Below are 21,595 nucleotides of genomic sequence, written 5' to 3' on the forward strand. Positions count from 1 at the left end.
TGGATCACACCCAGGACCGTGTGTGGAGCTGGAGTCTGGCAGCTCCGGGAGGGAGGTGTTCAAGAAGGAAGAGGGAAGGAGGAAGGAGAGACGGACAGGGAGGCAGTTTCTGTCCAGGAGTGGTGGCCATTCACACTCTGACATGCACTGGACGACAGCCAGGCCTGGCTCCCTGCAATTGGGACCCCAGCATTCTGCCCCTGAGAATGTGCTGAGGGCCTGATGATTCCATGTGTTTGTAAAAGCACATTTCATGTCATCACTTCTGCGAGCCTCCATTTCTTCATCTAAAAAGGAGGCCCTCAGGGGCCTCGCTGGGCGCCATGCCCTCCACACAGCACTTACTCCACCAGGGAGGGCACTGCCGTAGGCAGGCACCAAGGGCAGAAGGACAACACAGACATGCCAAGCCCTACGAAGGCCAGCTACAGAGTAGCCTCATAGACGGCTGCACACCAGATGTCAAGCGGGCACACAGGGCACCCTTTGACCCCCATGCCAAGGAGGGGACCCTAGGTCTGCAGATGAGGCCAAGGAAAGCAGTGAGGAAAGGCAGCTGGGCCTGGAGGCGGTGGCTGCCATGAGCAAGCAAAGCATGTGAACTATGATTCAATGTACGTGAGGGATTAGGTGGTTCCCAGGGCTGAAAACTTAAGCTCTGGACAGAGGGTCCTGGGTTCAAATTCCATCTCCACCATTATCTTTTTAAAAAAATATATTTTTATTGATTTCAGAGAGGAAGGGAGAGGGAGAAAAAGATAGAAACATCAATAATAAGAGAGAACCATTGATGGGCTGCCTCCTGCACCCCCTATACTGGGGATCGAGCCACAACCCGTGCATGTGCCCTTGAAGGGAATTAACCCGCTGGCAGACACTCTATCCACTGCGCCAAACCGGCAGGGGCATCTCCTCCACCATTTTCTTGAGTGAGTTTCTGCCCAGCCTGCCTGGGCTCCTCCGTGGAACATGGGGACACTCTACAGAGACAGACTCCCCAGAGGAGGTGCAGGACACCCAGAAAGGCCGAGGCAAGGGGATGGAGAGCAGGCCCAAGTGGCCAGAGGACGCGGGGGAGTGGCTCAAAGGGGCAAAGAGGTTTGTGGACCCGCACCCACAGCCAGCTGCTACACATTTCTCAGGTGGGGTGGAGCTGCTACACCAAGGGATCAGCCTGGCAGAGTGACCGTGACCAGTACTGGCCCGTCTTCGTTGGACCTCGAGTCTGGACAGGCTCTCGGTCTCTGCCCCTGTCCTAGCCAGCCTGTCACATGGCACCAAGCTCCCTGGGCCCACAGCATCAGGAGGCCCCCCAGGCTCCAGGGCCCTGCCACCTCTCTGCCCCTCCCCTGCCTCTCCATCTCTCACCCAGTGGCAGTCCGCTCCAGGGCCGGTCTGCCTGGCACCCTGTGAGGCTCCAGTGCGCATGAAGAAGCGTGTGTGTAAAGTCTCCATTTCCCTTCACACCTCAGAGTTCTGGGAGCCTGTCCACGGGGCGACTGTACCACGGGAAGTCGTTTTGTGAGCAGAACCCAGCATCAGGAGCTGTGTGGGCTGTCGCCTGCAGGGGACCCGCTGAGACCAGGGGTCACACCCACTGCATGCCGGGAGCATGGGCAGGGCCACCTCGATGCTCCAAAAGCTGGGACAGGAACTGAACTAACAACTGTACCGGCTCTTTAAACTGTAGGGCACCTTGGGGCAGCATGAGGGGTTAGAAGGGACTCACCCCAAGACCCCACGGATAGGACAGGGGCTTTTGATGACTCCAGATGCAAGAACCCATCCCCCCAGCCCCCACACGGCAACCCAGGGCCCCTGCCCCTTCCTTGGTAACCCCCTACATTGTAGGGCCTACACCATGGAGATAGGGGCTCCTACCCTCATTTTACTGGTGGGGCCTGGGGCAGGCGGGCAGAGCCACGCGCGGTCCTGGCGCGGCCTTAGCCCAGGGCTCTCTGGCTCCACTTTGCCACAGTGTCTCCGGGCGCCCACGTGCAGGCAGAGCCAGGGGGGCCCGGCTGAGCAGAGCCAGGCACGACCACACCCCCAGGGGCTGCAGCGCTAGCCCAGGCCGCTCAGGGGCCAGAGGCCCCAGGGGCGGCACCTCACCTTCAGCCACAGCCCTAGCGATTCCCGGCGGGGACCGAGGGCCGAGCCGGCCGGGCCGGGTGGTGGGGAGCGGAGGGAGGGGCGCGGAGCCGCGAGCGCGGGGCGGGGCGGGGCGCGCGGGCGCCTCCCCAAGCGAGGAAGTCCCGGCCCCGCGCTTTGGGGAAGTGCGGCCAGGCGCCTGCGCACAGCACCCCGCGCCCGGCCGGCGATCGGCGGGACCTCGGACCTCGGAGCCCGGCCGGCGAGCGGCTGAGAGCCTGGCGGTGAGTGCGCGCCGGTGGCGCCGGGACCGCTGCTGCCCCTGCGGCCAGGGCTGTGCGGGCGGGAGCGGGCTCCGGTTCCGCACCCCAAGGACTCCCGCCGCGGGGTCCACGTGGACCCCGGGCCGCAGAGGGACTGGAGTCCACCCCCACGCGCGTGGGGGAGGGGGTGCTGCCACTGGGTTCCCCTTTTCTGCAGCTCAGAGCCTGGGGAAGTGATTGCTCAAGGGGGGGCCGGAAGAACCCAGGTTTCCGTGTCTCCCGCCCCCCCAGCTGGTGGGGAGGGGCCGAGGCGGGACACCCTGTCGGCCCGCTCCGTCCGTCGGATCTGGCAGCTTCTCAGACCCGCGAGTCGCAGAGGAGGCGCTGACCCCCACCCCAACGGAGAGGGCCGGCCGGCGCGACCCCGAACCGCGGGAACCTGCCACCGACTCGCCCCCGCTGCTGCGGCGCACGCCCCTTCGGCAGCCAGGGGAGGCCCAGACCGAACCGGCCCCTCCCGCTCCCGCCTCGCCGTTGGGTCGCTGGTGAGTGGGGCGCCATGGCGACTTCCTCGAGGTCGGGGTGGGGGCCTCGGGTCCCTGCAAAAGGAGACAGGCTTTTGCAGGCCAGACCCTCCCGCAGGAAAAGGGATCGAGAAGTGTCTCCGCCACTGGAAAGGTGGGCTGGGCGCGGGTCACTGGGTGAGAAACACTGGCCTCGGAGGAGCCAATCTGGGGCTCCCCCACCAGCCAGATGTGGAGGGGGGCAGGTAGGAAAGGTACTGAGGGAATGGAGCCCGAAGGTGATGGCAAGTCTACTTAGCGGTACACTGGCTGCCTGTCCAGTCTCTTTCATCCCAGACTGGGGAGGGGGTGGGGAGCTTCGAGGGACTAGGGAAGGGGACGGAGCCCCCCTCCAAATGCCAGGATGAGGGGCAGGAACCCCAGCCAGGAGAGAGTAGGTGCCCTGGGGCACAGGCTGGCCACAGCCAGCCTGAAAAGGGAGTCAGGTCCAGGGCCTGCAACCTGGACAGCAGGAACTTGTCCCCCCTCTGCCCCAAATTTGGACTCCAGCACCTGGGCCCTGCACCCTCAGACAGGGCCCTCTGCTTCAGAGCTGAGTCGGAGATGGCAGCCCACTCAGGTGCTCGGGGCTGGGGACAGGACGAGGCCCTGCCCCACTGATGGGTGGGGGTGCAGAGGAGGAAGAGCAGCTCTGCCTGGGGAAGTCACAGCAGCCTGGGGTACAGCTACAGCTGCAGGCCGCAGAGGCTGCCACACCCCTTCCTTTCCCTAGAAACTTGACCCCTGAGGGAAAAGCTGTGGGCTGCTGCTTCCCCATCTGCTTGCTGGGAGCCCCTAGGACCAAGTTTGAACCCTAACCCTACCCTGCCATGATCTCAGGGTTGTAAGGGGCTAAGGCCCCAGGGGACCCTGTGCCTTGCTCCCAGTTATGGGTCAGGGCAGGGGCCTCTGTGCCAGGCCCTGAGACAGGGGTGCCCTGAGCATGCACAGGGTCCTGCCCAGACCTGGCCAGGGCCAGAATGGAGCCCTGCTCCAGAGCTGCTGGCCTGGGGACTGCCAGGACCTGTCCCTAGAGCATCCACCCTCCCCTCCTGACCATGGCCTAGGCCAGCATGGACCACAAAGGATTAAAAGATCCTCAGCTGACTGATGTGAAACCAAGTTTTGAGCCTCCTGCCGGCTGAGACAGGTGGTGGGGGCTCAAGAAGGTTTGCGAGGCAGATGGACAGGGCTCCCCAGGCCCTGTGGGCCCTCAGCTGGGCCCAGGTGAGTGCAGGCAGGGGCCGTGGTGGGGAGACATTCAAAACTGCCTCCAGGGTGCTGGTGGCTGCCCTGTGCTGTCACTTTCGGGGTGCAGTACTTGGGGATCCGCAGTCGGCCTCCCTGGAGACACATGAAGGCTGCCTGGCTCGAGCCTTCAGCTCCCCCCCGCCACCCCTCCACCCCCCTCTCCCCGCACCCCCTGCGCAGAAAATGCTGCAGAGACTTTCTGCAGAGACACTGAGAAGGACACACTCCTTGCCTCCCCTGGGTACCCCGCAGTTCCAGCTACGGAGCAGGACACCCCCTCCCCTCCCGCTGCAGCCCCTGCTCCCCTCCCCCCACCTGTGCCCCCTGCTCTGTGGCAAGGCAGCAGTTTCCCCAGCCCGAGCAGGGAGGGAGGCCGGGAGACCTGGGCAGTAAGTGGCCAGCTGGGGGTCAGGGCTACCAGGGGCCAGTCGTTGAGGACTGGGGAGCGGTAGGTCCACCGCAGAAAACTCATGGCTCTCCTCACCATGAGCCCCGCTCCCCACGCCCTCAGGAAGCCCCGCTCCCTTTCCCACTCAGACCCTTCATGCTGCAGGCATGGTCGGCGCCCCTTGCTCAGTCCCAGTGACCAGGGCATTGCTGTGGGGCCCAGGGGCAGATCTGGATTCCTGGTGGGAAGCAACCCTACCCACCCCCACCCCCCAGCACAACCTCCACAGGAGACCCAGGACGGGGGGAGCTGGGATGGGGGTTCTGCATGCCTCACCATCCTCCCTGTGCACTGACCTGACAGCCCCAGGCTCTTGGGGCCCCAGCCCCCTTGGGAGGGGCCAGGAGCCGGAAACCAAGAAAGAGGAACCCAGGCTTCCGGCTTCCCAGGGACCAAGCAGATGGGGGTGTCCCAGAACCTCCTGGGAGCTCTTCACAGCCCTGACATAGGCTGGGGCGAGGCTGCAGACGGGAGCGGGCCCTGCTGGGGCTCCAGGAAGGAGGGAGGCAACTCTCAAGACCCCTCCCGGGGGCCTCAGGGCTGGGGTCTCAGGTTCTCTGAGAACCTTGGCCTCTCCTCAGACCTCCAGGTTGTGGTCAGGGTCCCGAGCCGGCATCACGGAGCCCGAGCGACGACCTCCACCCACCCATGCCCACCGCGCATGAGGCCGAGAAGCAGGTGCACCTCCTCCGCCCCTGCCTCGCCCCCTCAGGGACTGGGAGGCGGGGCAACAAGGAATTGAGGGACCCTCCAGCACCTGGGAGGCTGGAACAGTTCTGCCTTTGGGAGTGTGGCCACCTGTGACTGAGGCAGCCCGTCTCCCCCAGCACACAGGGCCAGAGGAGGCAGACCAGCCTCCCTCCATGTCCAGTCATGCGGGGGCCCCGGCTCCCCCCAGCCGCAACCCCTGCTGCTTGTGCTGGTGTTGCTGTTGCAGCTGCTCCTGGTACGTGGGGGTGGGGAGGGGTGGGCTGAGCAGACCTGGGCCCAAGACCCCACTCCCTGACCCTCATGTGGCTTCTGAGGCATCACCTGCAGGCAGGACGCCTCTGCCACCCACAACACGTATCCAGGGGCTGTTGGGTTCTGGTGGCTGGTAGCCAGTGCCCTGTGTGTGCGCACCCCTCTGTCTTTTATTCAGCACACGCTAACTGGCACCACTTACAGCCGGCCCCTGCTGGCCCTGCGGACCCACAGACTGTCAGATGGAGGGGGCTGAGCAGAGGCCTGGCCTGGGGACAATGGGGACACACCTCCAGAGCAGCTGCTGGAGTGGGCATGGGGCTCCGGGTCGTCCCCGGGTGGGCAGGCATCTGGGGAAGCTGTTTGAGTTTTTGTGCCTTTCAGAGGCCTGACCCGACTCAGACTTCCAGCCCTTAATTGCAGAATGGATAGCACTGCGGGGAACCAAAGGGGGCGGCTGACCTGTGAGCAAGTGAGGCCGGAGCCCAGATCCAGGCTGGCTGGGGGTGGGCGGGGTGGAGAATAGGAAGAGCTGGGACTCACTGAGTTTGGCTTTGGAGGCCAGGGGGTGTTTGGGGTCAGGGAGGCGGCAGTAGGTGTGGAGTTCTGTGCGGGCGCTTTGGTGTGAGGTGTCTGTTAGCCAGGCATGGGTTTGGGAGCCAGAGGGGAAAGACAGGCTTCTAGGGAGAGTCAGGAGTCACCCCTTGGGCCAGGGGCTTCCCCACCCCATCAGTAGGGCCTTTGGGAGAAGGTGGGTGAGGTCAGACGGGGGGATACCAGGAGCCCGTGAAGGCCCACAGGCAGGAAGACAGTGGAGGTCCTGGGCAAATGCAGCTGGAGCAGCCAAGGCCTGGGGGCAGGGGAGAAGGAGCGGATCCTAGGGCTGCCACCTGCGGTGGGCTCACAGGTGCTGAGAGCCCCAGGCCTCATGTCCACACGTGCTGAGTGTCCGTGTTCACGCATGGGCCCACGTATCTGCCATCAGGAGTGAAGGGCGGCGACCAGCATGGCGGGCTTCCGGGGAGAGCAAGCTGCAGCCCCTCCCCAGCTGCGAAGCCTGGTGAGTCTGGGGCCATGAGCATCTGGGGGGGGGGGCGGTCTGGGTGGAGCGGCACGTGCTTGACCTGGCGGCGGGTGCCCCAGCAGCACGCCAAGCCCTGAGGAGGTGCAGAGCTGGGCACAGTCCTTCGACAAGCTGATGCACAGCCCTGCGGGCCGCAGCGCGTTCCGGGCGTTCCTGCGCACGGAGTACAGCGAGGAGAACATGCTCTTCTGGCTGGCCTGCGAGGAGCTCAAGGCCGAGGCCAACCAGCACGTGGTGGACGAGAAGGCGCGGCTCATCTATGAGGATTACGTGTCCATCCTGTCCCCCAAGGAGGTGAGCCTGGACTCCCGCGTCCGGGAAGGCATCAATAAGAAGATGCAGGAGCCGTCCGCGCACACGTTCGATGACGCACAGCTGCAGATTTACACACTCATGCACCGGGACTCCTACCCCCGCTTCCTCAGCTCCCCCGCCTACCGTGCCCTGCTGCTCCAGGGGGACTCCCAGTCCTCCCACGAGGCCTAGGCCGCCCCCCGCCGGCAGAGACTCAGGTCACCTTTCCCATGCGGCAGCCGGTGTTGGCACACCAGGCCCAGCACCCTGAGGGCAGGCCAGGCGCTCTCCCCGCCCAAGGGGCGAGTGCCCTGAGGCCCTGCTAACAGGCAGGGGTGCTGGCCGGCCAGGGGCTCCTGCCCGGTGAGGGGCGGACCCTCCAGCAGGCATCTCGGATCCACCAGCCTCGAGAGGCCCTGGAGCCCGGAAAAGTGCCTTTGATGGAAGAGACCTCTGCACTGTCCAGTGTGTGACGTGGCCAGACCTTCCAGCGGGAGCTGTTTGCTCCCCGGAATCAGACCCAGAACCTCTGAACTAGGCTCAAGGTGACAGGATCCAGTTTCTCTCTTCTGTGTTCATTAACTTTGAATCTGGAAACTTGTCCTCGCTGTATTTTATAAGGAAAAAAAGTTTTCATATTTATCTCCATTCCACCTCCCCCAAAATAGGATGTCTTGTTATTGAAGATACTTTTAAAGCAAGTCTCCTTTCCATGTCCAGACCCAGGCAGGGGAGCAGGCGCTGTCCCACCCCAGCAGGTGTGGCTCCCGCAGCACCTCGCCAGGACTGGCAGTGCAATGGCAAGCACTGCCCAAGCCTTGGGTGGGCAGGGTCCTGAAACGCCTCAAAGGTCACCCCAGAGACTGGCCTGCAGGGCAGTACCCATGGGGTGAACCCTCCCTGAGGGTCCCCGGTGCCAGACACTATTAACTCCGCTGTCTCAGGCATGTGCTGGCCACTCATCCCTGAATTTCTGGGACACAAAGGGGTTTGATGCTGCATGTGGCCCGAGGCCCTGAGCTCGCCGGAGATCTAGCCCCTCCCCCGCCAATGCCTCCCAGAGCAGACTGGCTGTCGGGAAGGGCCGCCAGCGGAGGCTGAGGGACCCAGACTTGCCCTGGGCCCTGAGCTGCAGTGCCTGGGGAGGAGACCGGGTCCTCTGTGCCCGCGGCCCCCTCCACTTGGTCCCTCCAGCACTGCTCCCCCAGGGCCACCCCCATGTTCCCTGACCCCAGGAAGGAGGGTTGTCCCCAGCAGCAGTGGGAAACCCAACTCACAGCCCAAGCTCTGCATAGCCCACCAGAACCAAAAGCCAAGGGCAGCACGGTGGCAAGAAGAAACATTTAATCGTTTGGATACAGGTGCGCTGCAGATGGGGGTGGGTGTCTGCCTTCTGGGGACAGCCAGGCAGGCACAGGCAGGGCTTCAGAGGCTGTGTCCACAGGAGCCGAGGAGGGACGGCCAGCGCTGGCCGCCGTTGCAGGCACATCTGCAGGAGGGCTCAGCAGAACTGCAAGGAATGGGGGACACTCGGCATCGGTGACCCTGAGGGCGGGAGGCAGGAGCGGGCGAGGTCTCCACCACCCTCACCAGAGTTCCCAGGAGGCTGGCTGAGCAGGGCTGCCATCCAGTTCACACTGCAGACCCAACACAGGTTGGAGATCCCATCCCAGAGGAAGGGGCCCTGGGTTCACCCACATACCTTCCAGCGGTTCCCACACTCGTTGCAGACAACAAACGTGGTCATCGGCTCGTCAGAGCTGCGGGTCTGCACCTGTGGGAGGATGTGGTGAGGACCCCCAGCCCCGCGCAGGTCTTCCCTGGAGTCACAACCTAGGAGGCCACCCATGCTGGGCTCGCAGCCCCGGGGTCCCTGTGGGTGACGTGCCCGGCTGCCCCAGCGACCCAGCCTTCCAGCCACCCTGACACACTCCTCTTCCCACGGCCCTGCTACCTCCTGGGGGCCACAGCAGTGTGGCCTCTGAGGGTCTGGGTGTGGTTCCATAACCACCAGGGAGCACAGCCCACCCCCTCCCACCAGTAGCAACAGTCCTCGGGCCCCTCCATGCTGGGCTGGGCCAGGTTCCCCAACTTTAGTGTCCACAGCAAGCAGGACCTACCCCCCAAGATGCTGCTTACCGGGGCCCAAGGGTCCTGGCAAGGGGAGAGGCCCCAAAGGTGACCATCACTCCCTGGCTTGGGTCCTAGCCCTGGCACCATTCACACTATGGGGTCAGGTGTGAGGGTGTGGACCCCACCCACAGGGCCGGCTCTGAGGGCACTTGGGGCCCTGAGGGGGTGGCCGCACACCTGTGTGTAGGTGCAGTTCTTCTTCCTGCACTTGCTGCAGGTGAACAGGTCTGTCTGGGTGCCCCCTGTGCGGGCCATCTGATGCTCTCGGATAGCCTCCTTGGTCATGGCCTTGCGGATCTCCTTCAGCTCATCACTGGCCATCTCCTGGGGGAGGGGGTGCTTAGCTGTGCAGCCAGCTCTGCAGGCAGCGCCCCCCCCCTCCACCGGGCGGGGCGGGGAGCACCTCCGACGTCATCACCGCGATCTGCTGGGGCGTGATGGTGCCACACAGCACGTTCCGCCGCAGGTCAGGGTTCTTGGCGTCCTTGAGGTTGGCGATGCGGCTCCGCACGCGGTTCTTATACTTCATGTCCGTGTTCCCCACATCCCGGAAGATGCGTGCGGGCATTTAAGGACCCGCTGTAGGCTGAGGCTGCTGACCCCCACCCACCCCGCTGGGCCAGGGAGGGCCTCCCGGTGGGGGCCGCCAGGGTAGGGGTTGGGCTGAGAAGAGGAGCCCAGCCCTCTGGATCAGTCTGCCCCCAAGTCAAGTGGTGAGCTGAGGGGCTTCTGGGTGAACCACCTGGACCCAGTCCTGGCTGGGTTCCAGCTGCAGGCCAAGGCCCAGGCAGCACCAGCAGGCGGAACCAGCCTGCAGCAGGCTCAAGGATGAGCTGACCGCATCACCCCATAGCCTGGCAAAGGCGCCAGGGCAGTGGCCACCAGGGCAAGCTGGACCTGGCTGGCCCGCTGACTCCTCTGGAACCCCCAGCCCTAAGCCCCTGCACAAAGGATATATTCCTCGATCTGGGCCGACAGGCGCTCGCAATCTGCACTGATGGCCGTGTGCTCACCTGCAGGAAGCAGCTCTCTCCAGCCGCCCCGCTGGCTCCTCACCCCCTCGGCCCGCCCAGCACCAGGTGGCAGCAGTGGGTTGGGGACCAAGCTGTCCGGTGGGCACTCACGGTCCGTCTGCAGGGCGGCCGTCAGCATCTCCCGGCACTTGTTCCGCACGGCGTCGCAGGTGACCGGCGCCGGGGGGAACGTGGTCATCCTCGGGGCTGGCGGCGCCCTGGGCAGCTCCCGCCTCTTGCCACTGGAGAGAGACCGGCCCCTCGCACCACGTGAACTCATGAGACACCAGCCACCAGAAAAGTCAGCTTCATGGCCAGTTTCCCCTAAATCCCTTCAGCTCCCCCCGAAGAGCAGCCAGTGACCCCATGCATCTGCGGTCCAGCCCAGCATGCCCTGGGGTCTGCCCCACTGTCCAGAGGTAGTGAGGCCATCTGGGTAGGGCACCGACAGAGCCCTAGGGGGGCAGCATCACACCCAGGGAAGCCCAGACCACGGGGCGGGCCACAATACCCAACACCATGTGCCAGATCAAGGAGAGGCAGGTGGGGCTGGGAGTCGCCCAAGGCCAGGTCTGCCCACCAGCATGGCTGCCTGCCATCCAGGCTGCATCCTCCCACCCTCTCTCACAGTCTCATGCCGGTTTCATGCCGTGACCCCCATGAGGGAGGGAGAGGCCGCAGTGAGTGATGCAAGTTCAAGGGTGTGCAACCTGAGAACCAGACCAAGGGCCGGCCTGCAGCCCCCTCAGGGTTGCACAGCTCTTTTCAGCTCAGACACAGCCTCGCCCCTCGATGGTGGGGCTGAAGGCAGTGTCTAGAGGAGCTTTGGAAGGAAGGCACCCCCAAGAGGCCAACCAGGTCAGGCCTGGCTGCCTGGGAGAGTCCCTCCAAGAGGCTAGCAGGGCCCATGTTCATGTGTCCTCAGCCTGCCCAGGGCGCAGAAGTCAGCACCTTCATGCCAAGCAGGTAGGTCCCTGGCGGCAGGAAGTGTGCACTGCCTTCCAGGTGCACTACCTGGAATCCTTGACCTCGGAGCCCTCCTTTGAGGATGATGTGGGCGGAGGCCCGCCCCTCCTCCGGTCCCTGGCTTTGGCATCTGAAGCATCTGCAAGTGCCCAGAAAGGAGGGGGTGTGGCTGGCTAGGGGAAGGCAGGCCGAAGGGCAGGGCCAGGCCAGGGAGGGGAGCAGATCATCACCAAGGCACAGCCTCAGGTAGCTTGCCAGCCGCAACCCCCCACCCCCGCCCAACCCTGCCCTCCCCACCCAGGCCCTAGTGCTGAGCCTTCCTGCTACCAACCAACTGGGGCCCTCTCCTGCCCAGACTCAGAAGGGTGGCCCCCACCCCTTTCTCGTACACATCCCCCCACTAGAGGCTGCCTGTGGGCCTTTCTGGGGTCCCCCCAACTGCCCGTCCTGCTGGAGCAGACGGCCATCCACCCACAGCGACTCCTGTGTACAATCTCCCTGGCATGCGCACACACAGGCACAGTCCCCACAGGTGAAGCACTTGAACTTGGACAAAGGCGAGCCAGGACAGGCCATGACCCAGCTGGACCTTGGGCACCAGTGACCCCTCTCCTGAGCACATCCCCCACTAGTCTCCTGAGACCCTGGTCTCCCTGGGACCTTCCCGTGGGATGAGGATCCCACCCGCCACCAGGCCACGCGGGACCAGAAGGAGACCCGGGACACCGGTCTGCACTTTGCAGGCTTGGACAGAGCGCTGAGGCTGGAGGGGCTCAGGGTCCTAAAGCGGGCACCTCTGCGGTCCCCAGGAGGAGGCTGCCCCAACCCCGCTGAGGGGCAATGCCCCCCTTCCTCTCTGCCACCTCCCTCCTCTTCCCTCCTTTTCCTCACCCTTGGCCCCTTCTCCCTCCTCCCCTCCCTTCGGCCCTGGCTGGGTGGCTCCCTGCCCTCCTGCCCAAGCCCTGCACTCACCCTCCACTCTCCTCTCTCCTGGCTCTACCTAGCAGCCCGACCCTCCCTCTGGCCCTCAGCCCCCACTCCCAGGTGGCTCTGACTCAGGGACAGTGGGGCCCCAGCACAGCCCGTGCAGCTGACGCGCACCCAGGAGCTTCTTCCAGGACTTGATGAGCGACTTGGCCAGTGCAATGACCTCCTCATCCGAGCTCTGCTTCCGCAGGGCGTTGACAGACATGCCGACCCGGGTGGACTGCAAGGCAAGCATGTGGGCTGGGGCAGCCGCCAAGCCCCTCACAGACCCTCCGAGCTCCCCCAGGGCGGGCTGAGGGACGGGACACTTCCCGAGGGCGACTGCCCCACCTGGGACTTGGGAAGCTCAGGGGGAGGGCAGGTGGGCCACCCTGTCCCTCCCCCTCTCAGAAAACAGAACAAGGCACAGATGGTCTCTTCGGGAAGGGGTTTGTACTGACCAAGGACGGAGGGGGCGGCTAGGGAGCCCTGTGAGGGCCCAGGAGCTGTCCCCGGAGCTGTCCTGAGCAGGGGCACGAGGGCCCTACCTGGAGCAGGTGCAGCGTGACCGGCATGGCCTTCAGCTCCCGCAGCAGGTCCACGGCCCCGTCCTAGAAAGGGCAGGGGTGCCTTCATGAAGGACTCCGAGTCTCAGCGCACAGGCCCACCTCTGACAACGAGGGGGACAGGGCAGTGATGATTTGGAGATCCACCTGGGCCAGACACCCCGGAGGGCAGGAGTGAGAAGTGGCCATGCACTCACCCAGCAGTACAGGTGGCGTGACTTCTCACCCAGCATCAGCCACTGACCAAACCAGGACGATGGGAAATGCCTTGGAGGGCCACAGCCAGGTGGAGGGGTGGCCCAGGGGTGCTCACTGTCCTGTGCAGTCCCATGCCCCTTGCCCAGGTGCCTTTTTCTAAAGTGGCCCACTCACCCACTGAGAGGGGCTGACCCAGGGCCCAGGGCGCCTCCACCACACCCACACCCAGGTTCACAGTCCCCCACCCCACCCCATCAGTCTCTGCAGGACTCTCAGGCCCTGGCCAGCCACCCCCCTCGCCTGGACTATTAGGCCCCCCACCCCACACCCGTTTTCTCCAAGCCCTGACACAGTAAGGCACAGCTCCTCAAGGCTCCTCCAGGGGCCACGCTGCCGCCCCCACTACAGGTGCCCCCAGGGCTGTGCCCTCCCTCCCTCAGAGCTGTTTAAATGACACCTTCTCAGTGGCCGCACCCCATCCTTCTCCCTGCTTTTCTTCCCTCCAGAGATGCTTCGATTTTTAATGCAGTGAGGATTTCATGTGTCTCCCCTGACGTAAAGACCCCACCCGTCACCCAAGCTGGTGAGAGCCTCAGATGTCCCAGGTCGTGGGAGGGCTTGGCCCACCCCCACCACCAATCTGGGTGGCATCTCTGCTCAGGCTACAGCCCTGGGTGACCTCCTCCGAGGGGACGATGTCGCCAGAGCCAAGGCACAGTGCCCCTCACTGATCACCTTCCCCTGACGGACCTCCGGCTCCAGAATGCCAGCTTCCAGGGCTCCAGACCAGAGACAACTTGATTCCTGACGTCCCAAGCAGGGCCCAACTCCCCCAGGGGCTTCATGGGCACTGGAACCCCAGGGGCCTCTGCCAGCTCTCACCCCCACTCCACAGCACCCAGCCCCGCCACCTCGCCAGCAGTGTTCACCAGCCACTGTTCCCTGGGGCTTGGCCTGAGCAGGGCTTCCACCTGCACCCCCTCCCCCAGTCCTGCCTGGCCCCACCTACCCTGCTTGGGCGTCGCGACCCATCTCCACCCCCGCTGCGGGTGTTTGTTATTCGTTTTGTCTCCTTTCTCGGGCCACCTCTGGAAAGGCTACAGACTGTTCGCACGCCCCGCTCCGCTGCCCGCGGCCTCCCAGGGATTTGCACACAAGAGGGGGGTAGGCGCTCCTGGCAGGGTGACGAATGAATGGGAGCCCGCCCCTTTCCCAGCAACCGGGTCATCCCACAGCCACCCCAAACGGTCAGCGCCAGCACCCGGCGGGGATGGCTGCGGGTGCGCGCCCAGGACCTCCGCGGGCTGAGGCCGCAGTCCGCTGGAGCGCAGGAGCTCCGGCAGCGGAGGGAGTCGGTGTGTGCTGAGCCGCTCCCGGCGGCCAGGACCCTCTCCGCCCACGGGGCGCTGCCGCGGAAGGGCCTGCGGGTGCCCGGGCCTCCGAGCTGTGGGAACCCCATCTGCCAGGCCCCTCCGAGCAGAGGCTCCGGGCGGCAGAACGAGGCCCAGGCACCCCCGCCAGGCTCGCGGACCAGGAGGGCCCTTTCCTGGGGGTCTCTACTGCCCCCCCACCCCGCACCCGCCCCAGCTGCTGCTGGCCGAGTCCTGGCTAAAGAAGGGAAAGCATTTATTAAGGAAACCTGGCTCTTGTGAGGCGGGGACAGGGAAAGGCCCGCGGCCGGCTCCTGAAGGTGACCATGAGGGCCCGGCCCCGCAGGGACTGCAGGGGATGAGAGGCCGATCTCGCACCCGAACTCTTGCAGGCCGGAGTGGGTGCGGGACCGAGGGATGCGGTGAGGTGGCCCGGAGGGGCGGGGCCGAGGAAGGGCGTCGCGGGCCGCCCGCGGGGTCTGGAGTTGGGACGGGGAGGGGGCGGGTCCCAGGCCGCAGTTGGGGTCTGAGTGCCGAGCGGTGGCTGCCGGACCAGGTCCAGGCCTGATGGCGGCCTAACCGTGGGTGCGGGGATGATGGGCAGGGCTGGCCCGGGGCAGGGCTCTCGTCCTGCCCCTCGGGTAATCTCCCCGGCCCTGACGGGGGCTCGGCGGGCTCGGCGGGGCGGGGGTCCCGGGGTCCTGGCGGCCCGCGCCCCTCACCGCGCTCTTCTTGGTCACCATCTTGTCCAGTCTCCGGGCGATGCGCGCAATCTCCTCCTCCTTGCCCATCATTGCCTCAGGGGCAGCGCCCCCAGCGCCCGCCGCGCCAGCCTCAGCCTCCCGGCCCAGACGCCAACCCCCGGCCGTCACCGCCTCCCCGGGCCGTCACCGCCTCCCGCACCCGCCGCCGCCAACGCAGCCTTGCCGCGGGAGGGAGACCCTCAGTTCAAACCCTTGGCCCCCGCGCCCGCCGCGCTGCAAACTGGGACATGTAGTTCCCACTCCCGCCCGCCTCGCGCCGCGCTCTCCCCGCTCTGGACCACAACTCCCAGGAGCCACGCGGGTGCGCACCGCTTCTTGGGAATTGTAGTCCTGACGCAGGCCGTCGCCGCAGACCTACGGAGCCGAAGGACTCACAGTCCCACAAGCCCCCGCACGGTCCGGTTAGCCGAGGGAGGGCGCTGCGGTGGCGCGTGGGGCTAGGACGTGAGTACCAGCTGCAGCTTGGACCCCGAGATGTATCCCATCCCCGCAATCCTCCTCCCTGGATTGGCCGGGAGATCCACTGCGCGGGAGACTCTAAGGCAAAGGCACCTTAGAGCCCTTCCCCTTTCTCCACCCACTTTGAGCCCTCCTCTTCCACCACCCGCTGTCGCAGGGCAGCCGCATTCTGACTCTGGTGTCCAAGAGCCAAGTCCTGCAGAAGATGCCCTGAGCGCTCTGCTCCGGATTTAGGCATCTAAGGCCTCGTGCAGGGCGCCGCCTGGAGGCCCGAGGGAGCAGTGACAGGTTCCGGGGTCTGGGAGAGGCATGGGCTGGGTTTAGCAAGGCACCAAGGGACTTGGAGAGGCTGCGCGGCCAGGGACTGTCTCCACAGTCATCTACCGGATGCGAATCACTGGCTGCCACTTCAAATAAGTCATTGACCACTTTGGACCTCAGTCTTCCCATCTGTGAAATAGGATGTTGATAGTATCTACCTTATTGGGCTGCAGTCAGGATGCCATGAGCTGATTCGCATCATGCACTGAGAACAGGGCACAGGGGAGAGAGCATGAGCAATTAGGCTGTCACCACCCTTGCTGCTGGAGCTCCGGGAGAAGAAACAGAATGCACTGAGTTGAAGGGATGACCTGGCCCGGGGAAGGTTGGGGACGAGGGGAGGAAGTGTCAGCATCTCCACCAGATGTCTGCCACCTCCTCAGTGATGCAGATGCTGGGTGATTTTCTGTAGGGGGTACGATTCTGGGGGAGGGTAGAGGCCAGGGGACTGAGGTCTATAGTATTGTGGGCCCCACAGTCACTAAAATTCAAGTCAAATAACTGTGAGGCCAGATGGAAGATGGGATGTCCAGATGACCCCAGCTGGCCATGACTTAGATATAACTGAGCTTCCCAGCAGCCAAAATGAAAAGGAAAACATAGGCTATAAGATTCTTAGTAATTAGTATAAGAAAAAAACATGGAATCCTCATAAGGAGCAAAGGTTTTCCAGTGTAACAGGAAAGCACAGCACCTCCAATTTACAAACTGGCTCTGATTCTGCCCCTCACATGAGCCTGGGCCATAGCTCTTAGCCCAGCCCAACCATGTAAGCCCTCGAGGCCAAAATCTCCTGGTAAGAGAGTGTGTGTAGCCTTTGAGGGTCCAGCAATACCAGTGACACTAGGGAGATTGGAGCCACACACCCTTCAACCTCTCTCTCAACAGATGACAACTGGCCAAAACAAGGAGCTGGCCAGGGTCCTATAAAACAGAAACCAGCAGTAACTCCGGAGAACCCAGCCCCAGAGATCAGGCTGCAAGGACTGCAAAGCTGGCTCCCCATCTCCCACAGGGATGTGTCCATGAGACTGCCCAGCCAGGCCCCCCAACAGGCAGGGTTAAGTGGATGGAGGACTGCTCAAAGGGAACTCCCCTTTGTGCTGGCACCATTTCTAAGCACCATGACTGGGGATCCAACAAAGACTGGAGCACAGGGGAGAGAAGGAAACCCACATACATGGTCAGCGTAGAGCAGCTCTCGTCTCTGCCCCCTGCAACAGGAAGATGTGTATCCTACAGACCTCAAAACAGCTGCAGGGCCCTAAGAGTAGAGTCAAAAGGAGAAGATGAGCCCAGCCTGCGTGGCTCAGTGGTTGAGCGTCAACCTATGAACCAGGAGATCACGGTCTGATTCCCAGTCAGGGCACATGCCCAGGTTTCGGGTTCAATCCCCAGTGGGGATGTGCAGGAGGCAGCCAATCGATGATTCTCTCTCATCACTGATGTTTCTATCTCTCTCTCCCTCTCCCTTCCTCTCTGAAATCAATAAAAACATTTTTAATTTTTTTAAAGGGAGAGGATGAGCACAGGCCTCTCCGAAGTCTCTCCTGGGATATCAAGAAGGGTGTGTGCCAGACGCCCAACTCTGGCCCAGGCCTCAATAGGGCAGAGTCTGGGCTGTCAACCCAGCCCTGGAGCAGGTCGCTAACAAGGAGCCAGCCCCGAGGCCAGTCCCCATCTACTCTCTCCATGGGACGGGCCAGCACAAAGTACTGGGGAGAGAGCGGACATGCAGACATCGGGAGAGCCAGCCTGAGGGCTTACCCTCGCCTTCCTGGGTAGGCGGCCCTGGACAGGGCCGGCCCCCAACGTCCTGTGCGTAAGTGTTTAGCTGGACTGAAGACGCGCCAGTGCAGCCCTGTGATATCCGCTCGTGCACGAACGTAAGGACACGGAGGAGAGGAGGCGCTACCCCCTTGCCCAGCCAGAGTGGGAGCCCAAACTGCCTGCCCGCGGTCCTCTGCCTCTGTGAGAAGCTGGGTGGTCTCCACCTCAGGGGCTTTGGGGGCCACAGAGACAGCTGGTAGAAGCAGCATGTCTCAATGCATCAGAGACCCACTGACACTACAGACCCAGGAGAGCAAGGCGCTGTGGCCCCTCGAGGGCGATGGCCAAGAGGTGGGGCCCCTGCAGGAGGAGTGCCCAGCAGAGGGTTCAGCCTGTGGGGCTGAAGCTGGGCGTCCAGGGTGTCTGGCCCAAGGAAATGGACAGAACAAGTAGGGGGCAGATGGCTTCCAAGCTGGGGACCTGGGGACTACAGACCTTCCCCCGTGATGGGAGCCCTGAACTCCAACACAGTGCAGATGGCTCCTACATGGGAGCCACCACCGCAGGGGGAGGGGTGTGGCCCTATGCAAAGTGAGCCAGAGTCCAGGGTCCAGGTGGGGTGACCCTGCTAAGGCCCATGTGGCCCAGCATGAGCAGTGGCCTCTAGGTGGCGGGAGTGAGCCGTGGACCTGCCTGTCGGCTAGGCATTCACCCTCCCCTAGGGAGGTCCAGTCGGTGTGGCCACCACCCCGAGGCAGCCCGAGTGGGACTGTGGCTAGTCCTGGAGAGAGGCCTTCCCCTGTGGAGGCTGTAGGTGGGTCCCACCCTCGCCAGGGCTCACACTGAAGTAGCACTGGCCAACCCCCAAGCCCCCAATTCCCACCTCGGAGGTCCCTGTCCTGGGCCCCTATGAGTTCATGACTCCCAGAACCGTGCTCACCCCTGACCCCTGATGGGCCTTACCCGACCTTGGGAATTTCCTTCTCCAAGGAGCTTCCCCAACATGCGCCCAGAGGGTGACATCAGACGTGGGACTCTCCTTCCAGGGGGTTCGTGAACCTGGCCACAGCCTCAGCAGGGTGCCCCCCCAGAGCTGGGTCCTTCCACCGCCCCCCACCCCTCCCACCTTATTCCAGGCTGGGTTTGGAACCATGAAAATGTGGATGTGTGGGGAATGGGGGGCTCCTTAGTAGAGGTCAAAGGTGAAGAGGAATAAGGGGAGGGAGACAGCACACTTACCGCCCAGACCCCTACCCCATCCTATTCCAGAAAGCCCTCCTGGACACTGTCGCCCCACCACGAGGGGGCCTCTCTCAGTGCCCTCAGTGTGCTAAGGGGCGCTGCGCACACCACCCCCCTGGGGCTGCCCTCCCCTCAGGGTTGTATCCCCTCCAGGGTTCCACACCCCACCCCTTTACTGAGAGATGCAGGTGACCTCAGGAGCACTCTAGGAGCCCCGCTCTGTCCTGGGTGCTCGGAGGGGGGCCAGACGCAGCCCTGACAGCAGTCTGGGGACACCCCAACAACACGCCAGGGTCTTCTCCACACAGGCCCCCACACACCTTTAGCCCAGAGGCCTGCTCCTCCCGTCCTCAGTCCACAGAAACATCGGAAGCTCAGGCCGGTTATTTTTCTATTTGTGTCCCCTGCCCCCGCCCGCCCAAAGCCGGCCATGACCCCAGCGGGTTGTATCCGCACTTCCCTTCTGGCGGGGCAGAGGCCTTGGTGGGAAGGCCTGTGCTGCTAAGCTCACACACCCCTCGAGTCCCAGTCCCGTGGCCGCAGGCAGGCAGGGGGGTCTTGCAGCCTCGGGGCACTCCCATCCCTGCCACCTGCCGGCAGCTCTCCTGGCCAGCACCCAGCACCTATGACCCTCTTCCCCAGACCCTCTGGCCCACCATGCGACCACAGGTCTCCCGCACAGGGACTCCGTGGGACTAAGACCCAGCCTACTCCTCTGAGGGCAGGGACCGGGGACGTCGATCCTGTGAACCAGTGCATGTCTTGGCTCTGCACTGCAGCCCTCCCTCTGGGCCTCAGTCTCCCAGTCTGCAGAATGGGAAGAGGCACCTGCCCAGAGCAGGGTCTCTTGGAGTCTCCAGCCAGTCCTTCAACCAATCACCTTGGCCCGGGTCCAGCTTCCCAACCCCCTCTCCCCCACACCCTCACACTCCCCCACCCCCTAGCCTACGCCCACCCCCACCTCCCTGCCCAGGCAGCACTTGTCGGGAGGCCGGCACCCCCTAGAGCAGCGGTTCTCAACCTGTGGGTCACGACCCTTTTGGGGGATGAACGACCCTTTCACAGGGGTCGCCTAAGACCATAGGAAAACACATATATAATTACACATTGTTTTTGTGATTAATCACTATGCTTTAATTATGTTCAATTTGTAACAATGAAAATACATCCTGCATATCAGATATTTACATGACAATTCATAATAGTAGCAACATTACAGTTATGAAGTAGCAACGAAAATAATTTTATCGTTGGAGGTCACCACAGCATGAGGAACTGTATTAAAGGGTCGCGGCATTAGGAAGGTTGAGAACCGCTGCTCTAGAGGCTGGTGGCTGCTCCAGGCTGCTCTAACAATGCTTCCCCACACAATTCCCAGAAACGCCGCCTCCCTGCCCGCCAGCCCGGCGGCCACTCCACCTCCCCTCCCCTCCCCAGGGGCCCCAGGCAGCAGCCAGTCGGGCGATGGGTGAAAGGAGGAGGTCAGCAAACCCAGGCATACCAGCCCCGCCCTTCTGGAGAGAAATAGAGGGGCTTCATGAGGGGGATTGGGGCACGAGGAGACAGGCCTTGAGAGGTGGCCTTGGCCAGGCACTGGTCCAGGCCCAGACCCCCTGCCTTTGTCACCTGGCCCTGCAAAGGCCCGTCTCCACACAGCACTGTGCTAAAGCTGTGGATACTGTCAGGGGACAGCCTCTGCTGCTCAAAGCCCCCCCTGCCCCACACGGCCCCTCCTGCTCTCCCACAGGCCTGCACACTCCCTGCCCCGGGCATCTGCACATGCTGGTCCCTCTGTGCAAACACTCTCCCCAGCGAGCACTCAGGACTTTCATGTTTCCTTCAAGAACCAGCTCAAGAGTCACCTCACGAAAGTCAGTGGCACCCCTGACACAGCCCCTCTCCTCTGTGCGTGGCACCGTCCCTGGAGCCAGCACAGCCTGGCACCCCTATTCTGACTCGTCTGTAGCCTCGCTGATTGTCTCTCGCCCAGGGCTGGAGCTCCCCAATGGCAGAGACTTGGGTCTGACTTGTTTGCTGCCAAAACTCCACTTCCTAGAACAGGGCCTGGTGCAGAGCAGAGCTCAGTACAAACAAGTCAATGGGAGAGGACAATTCCTGTCCCTGAGCAAGAAGGGAGGGGGGTCCCTAAGAACACGGACCCCCAGCCTACCTGACAGCCCACCTGGTGGTGCCATCAAAGCCGCTTGTCACCACAGCTGCAGGGCCTAGGGGCTGGTGACCGCCTTGGGGCTCGGTTCTTCCTTCCCTGCTTCCCAGGAGCTGAGGACGGTAGCCAGGACCTGCGGGCGAGTGTGGCGCCAGGCCCGCCAGGGGGCCACTGCACTCCTGGGGCCGGGATACCCATGTGTGCCAACACACAGCCCCCGTGCAGGGCTCACAGAGAGCCCCACCAAGAGCCACGAACGGGGGAACAGGGCACAACTCCTGCAGAACAGGCACCTCAGAGCCAGACCCGGGGCACTGAGATCTGAATAAAGAAGCCATACCAGCAGCTGCTCATGCCCAAACTGGGTGGCACAGGGTGGAGCCAGGGGCAAGAACGCCGGACGATGGCACAGACAGTGCCTGGCGCCTGCTCGGCCAGGGCCTCCGGCTCCCTCGCGCAGCTGCAGCCTTCCTTCCTGAGCTGGTGTTTCCTGGCTCCTCCCTGCTGTTGCCAAGGAAACCTAGAGCAGCCCATCCCCAGCCTCATTCCCACGGAGCCCTGCTGAGCAGAGAGGGGGGCCACACAGCATGCAGCAACACCCCAGGACACACAGCCACACACGGCCCCCCAAAGGCTCACACAGCTCAACACCCCAACTCTCATTCAGTGCAACACCCACTGACACTGGAACACTCACAAAAGC

General features: G+C 63.6%; 3 protein-coding genes across 16 annotated transcripts in view; 1 reads left to right on the forward strand and 2 right to left on the reverse strand.

The window, feature by feature from the left end:
• LOC308523402 (dnaJ homolog subfamily C member 5) overlaps nt 1-21,595 on the reverse strand; it is a 290,237-nt gene that overhangs the window by 136,324 nt on the left and 132,318 nt on the right. The window lies entirely within an intron of this gene.
• RGS19 (regulator of G protein signaling 19) lies at nt 2,257-7,656 on the forward strand. Of its 9 annotated transcripts, none has more exons than XM_081097829.1 (6): nt 2,297-2,375; nt 2,646-2,899; nt 5,198-5,294; nt 5,451-5,562; nt 6,565-6,639; nt 6,726-7,656. In XM_081097829.1, the coding sequence occupies exons 4-6, from the start codon at nt 5,480-5,482 to the stop codon at nt 7,147-7,149; spliced, it is 582 nt and encodes a 193-aa protein (XP_080953955.1). In that variant the 5' UTR covers nt 2,297-2,375; nt 2,646-2,899; nt 5,198-5,294; nt 5,451-5,479; the 3' UTR covers nt 7,150-7,656. The 9 variants fall into 9 exon arrangements, with proteins under 9 accessions (XP_080953959.1, XP_080953960.1, XP_080953955.1 ...); XM_081097828.1 differs by having other exon boundaries at nt 2,313-2,375; nt 5,444-5,562; XM_081097827.1 differs by having other exon boundaries at nt 2,324-2,375; nt 5,444-5,562; nt 6,723-7,650.
• On the reverse strand, nt 8,285-21,565 carry TCEA2 (transcription elongation factor A2). Of its 6 annotated transcripts, none has more exons than XM_081096471.1 (10): nt 21,233-21,565; nt 12,584-12,646; nt 12,171-12,276; nt 11,118-11,208; nt 10,215-10,345; nt 10,047-10,103; nt 9,494-9,648; nt 9,268-9,414; nt 8,660-8,731; nt 8,285-8,467 (listed from the first exon to the last, which is right to left on the reverse strand). In XM_081096471.1, the coding sequence occupies exons 2-10, from the start codon at nt 12,608-12,610 to the stop codon at nt 8,459-8,461; spliced, it is 795 nt and encodes a 264-aa protein (XP_080952597.1). In that variant the 5' UTR covers nt 12,611-12,646; nt 21,233-21,565; the 3' UTR covers nt 8,285-8,458. The 6 variants fall into 6 exon arrangements, with proteins under 6 accessions (XP_080952597.1, XP_080952596.1, XP_080952593.1 ...); XM_081096470.1 differs by lacking the exon at nt 21,233-21,565 and adding an exon at nt 14,892-15,788; XM_081096467.1 differs by lacking the exon at nt 21,233-21,565 and adding an exon at nt 13,809-14,171.

The sequence above is a fragment of the Myotis nattereri genome (genome assembly GCF_964212035.1).
Source record: "Myotis nattereri genome assembly, chromosome: 8".
Taxonomy (NCBI): domain Eukaryota; kingdom Metazoa; phylum Chordata; class Mammalia; order Chiroptera; family Vespertilionidae; genus Myotis; species Myotis nattereri.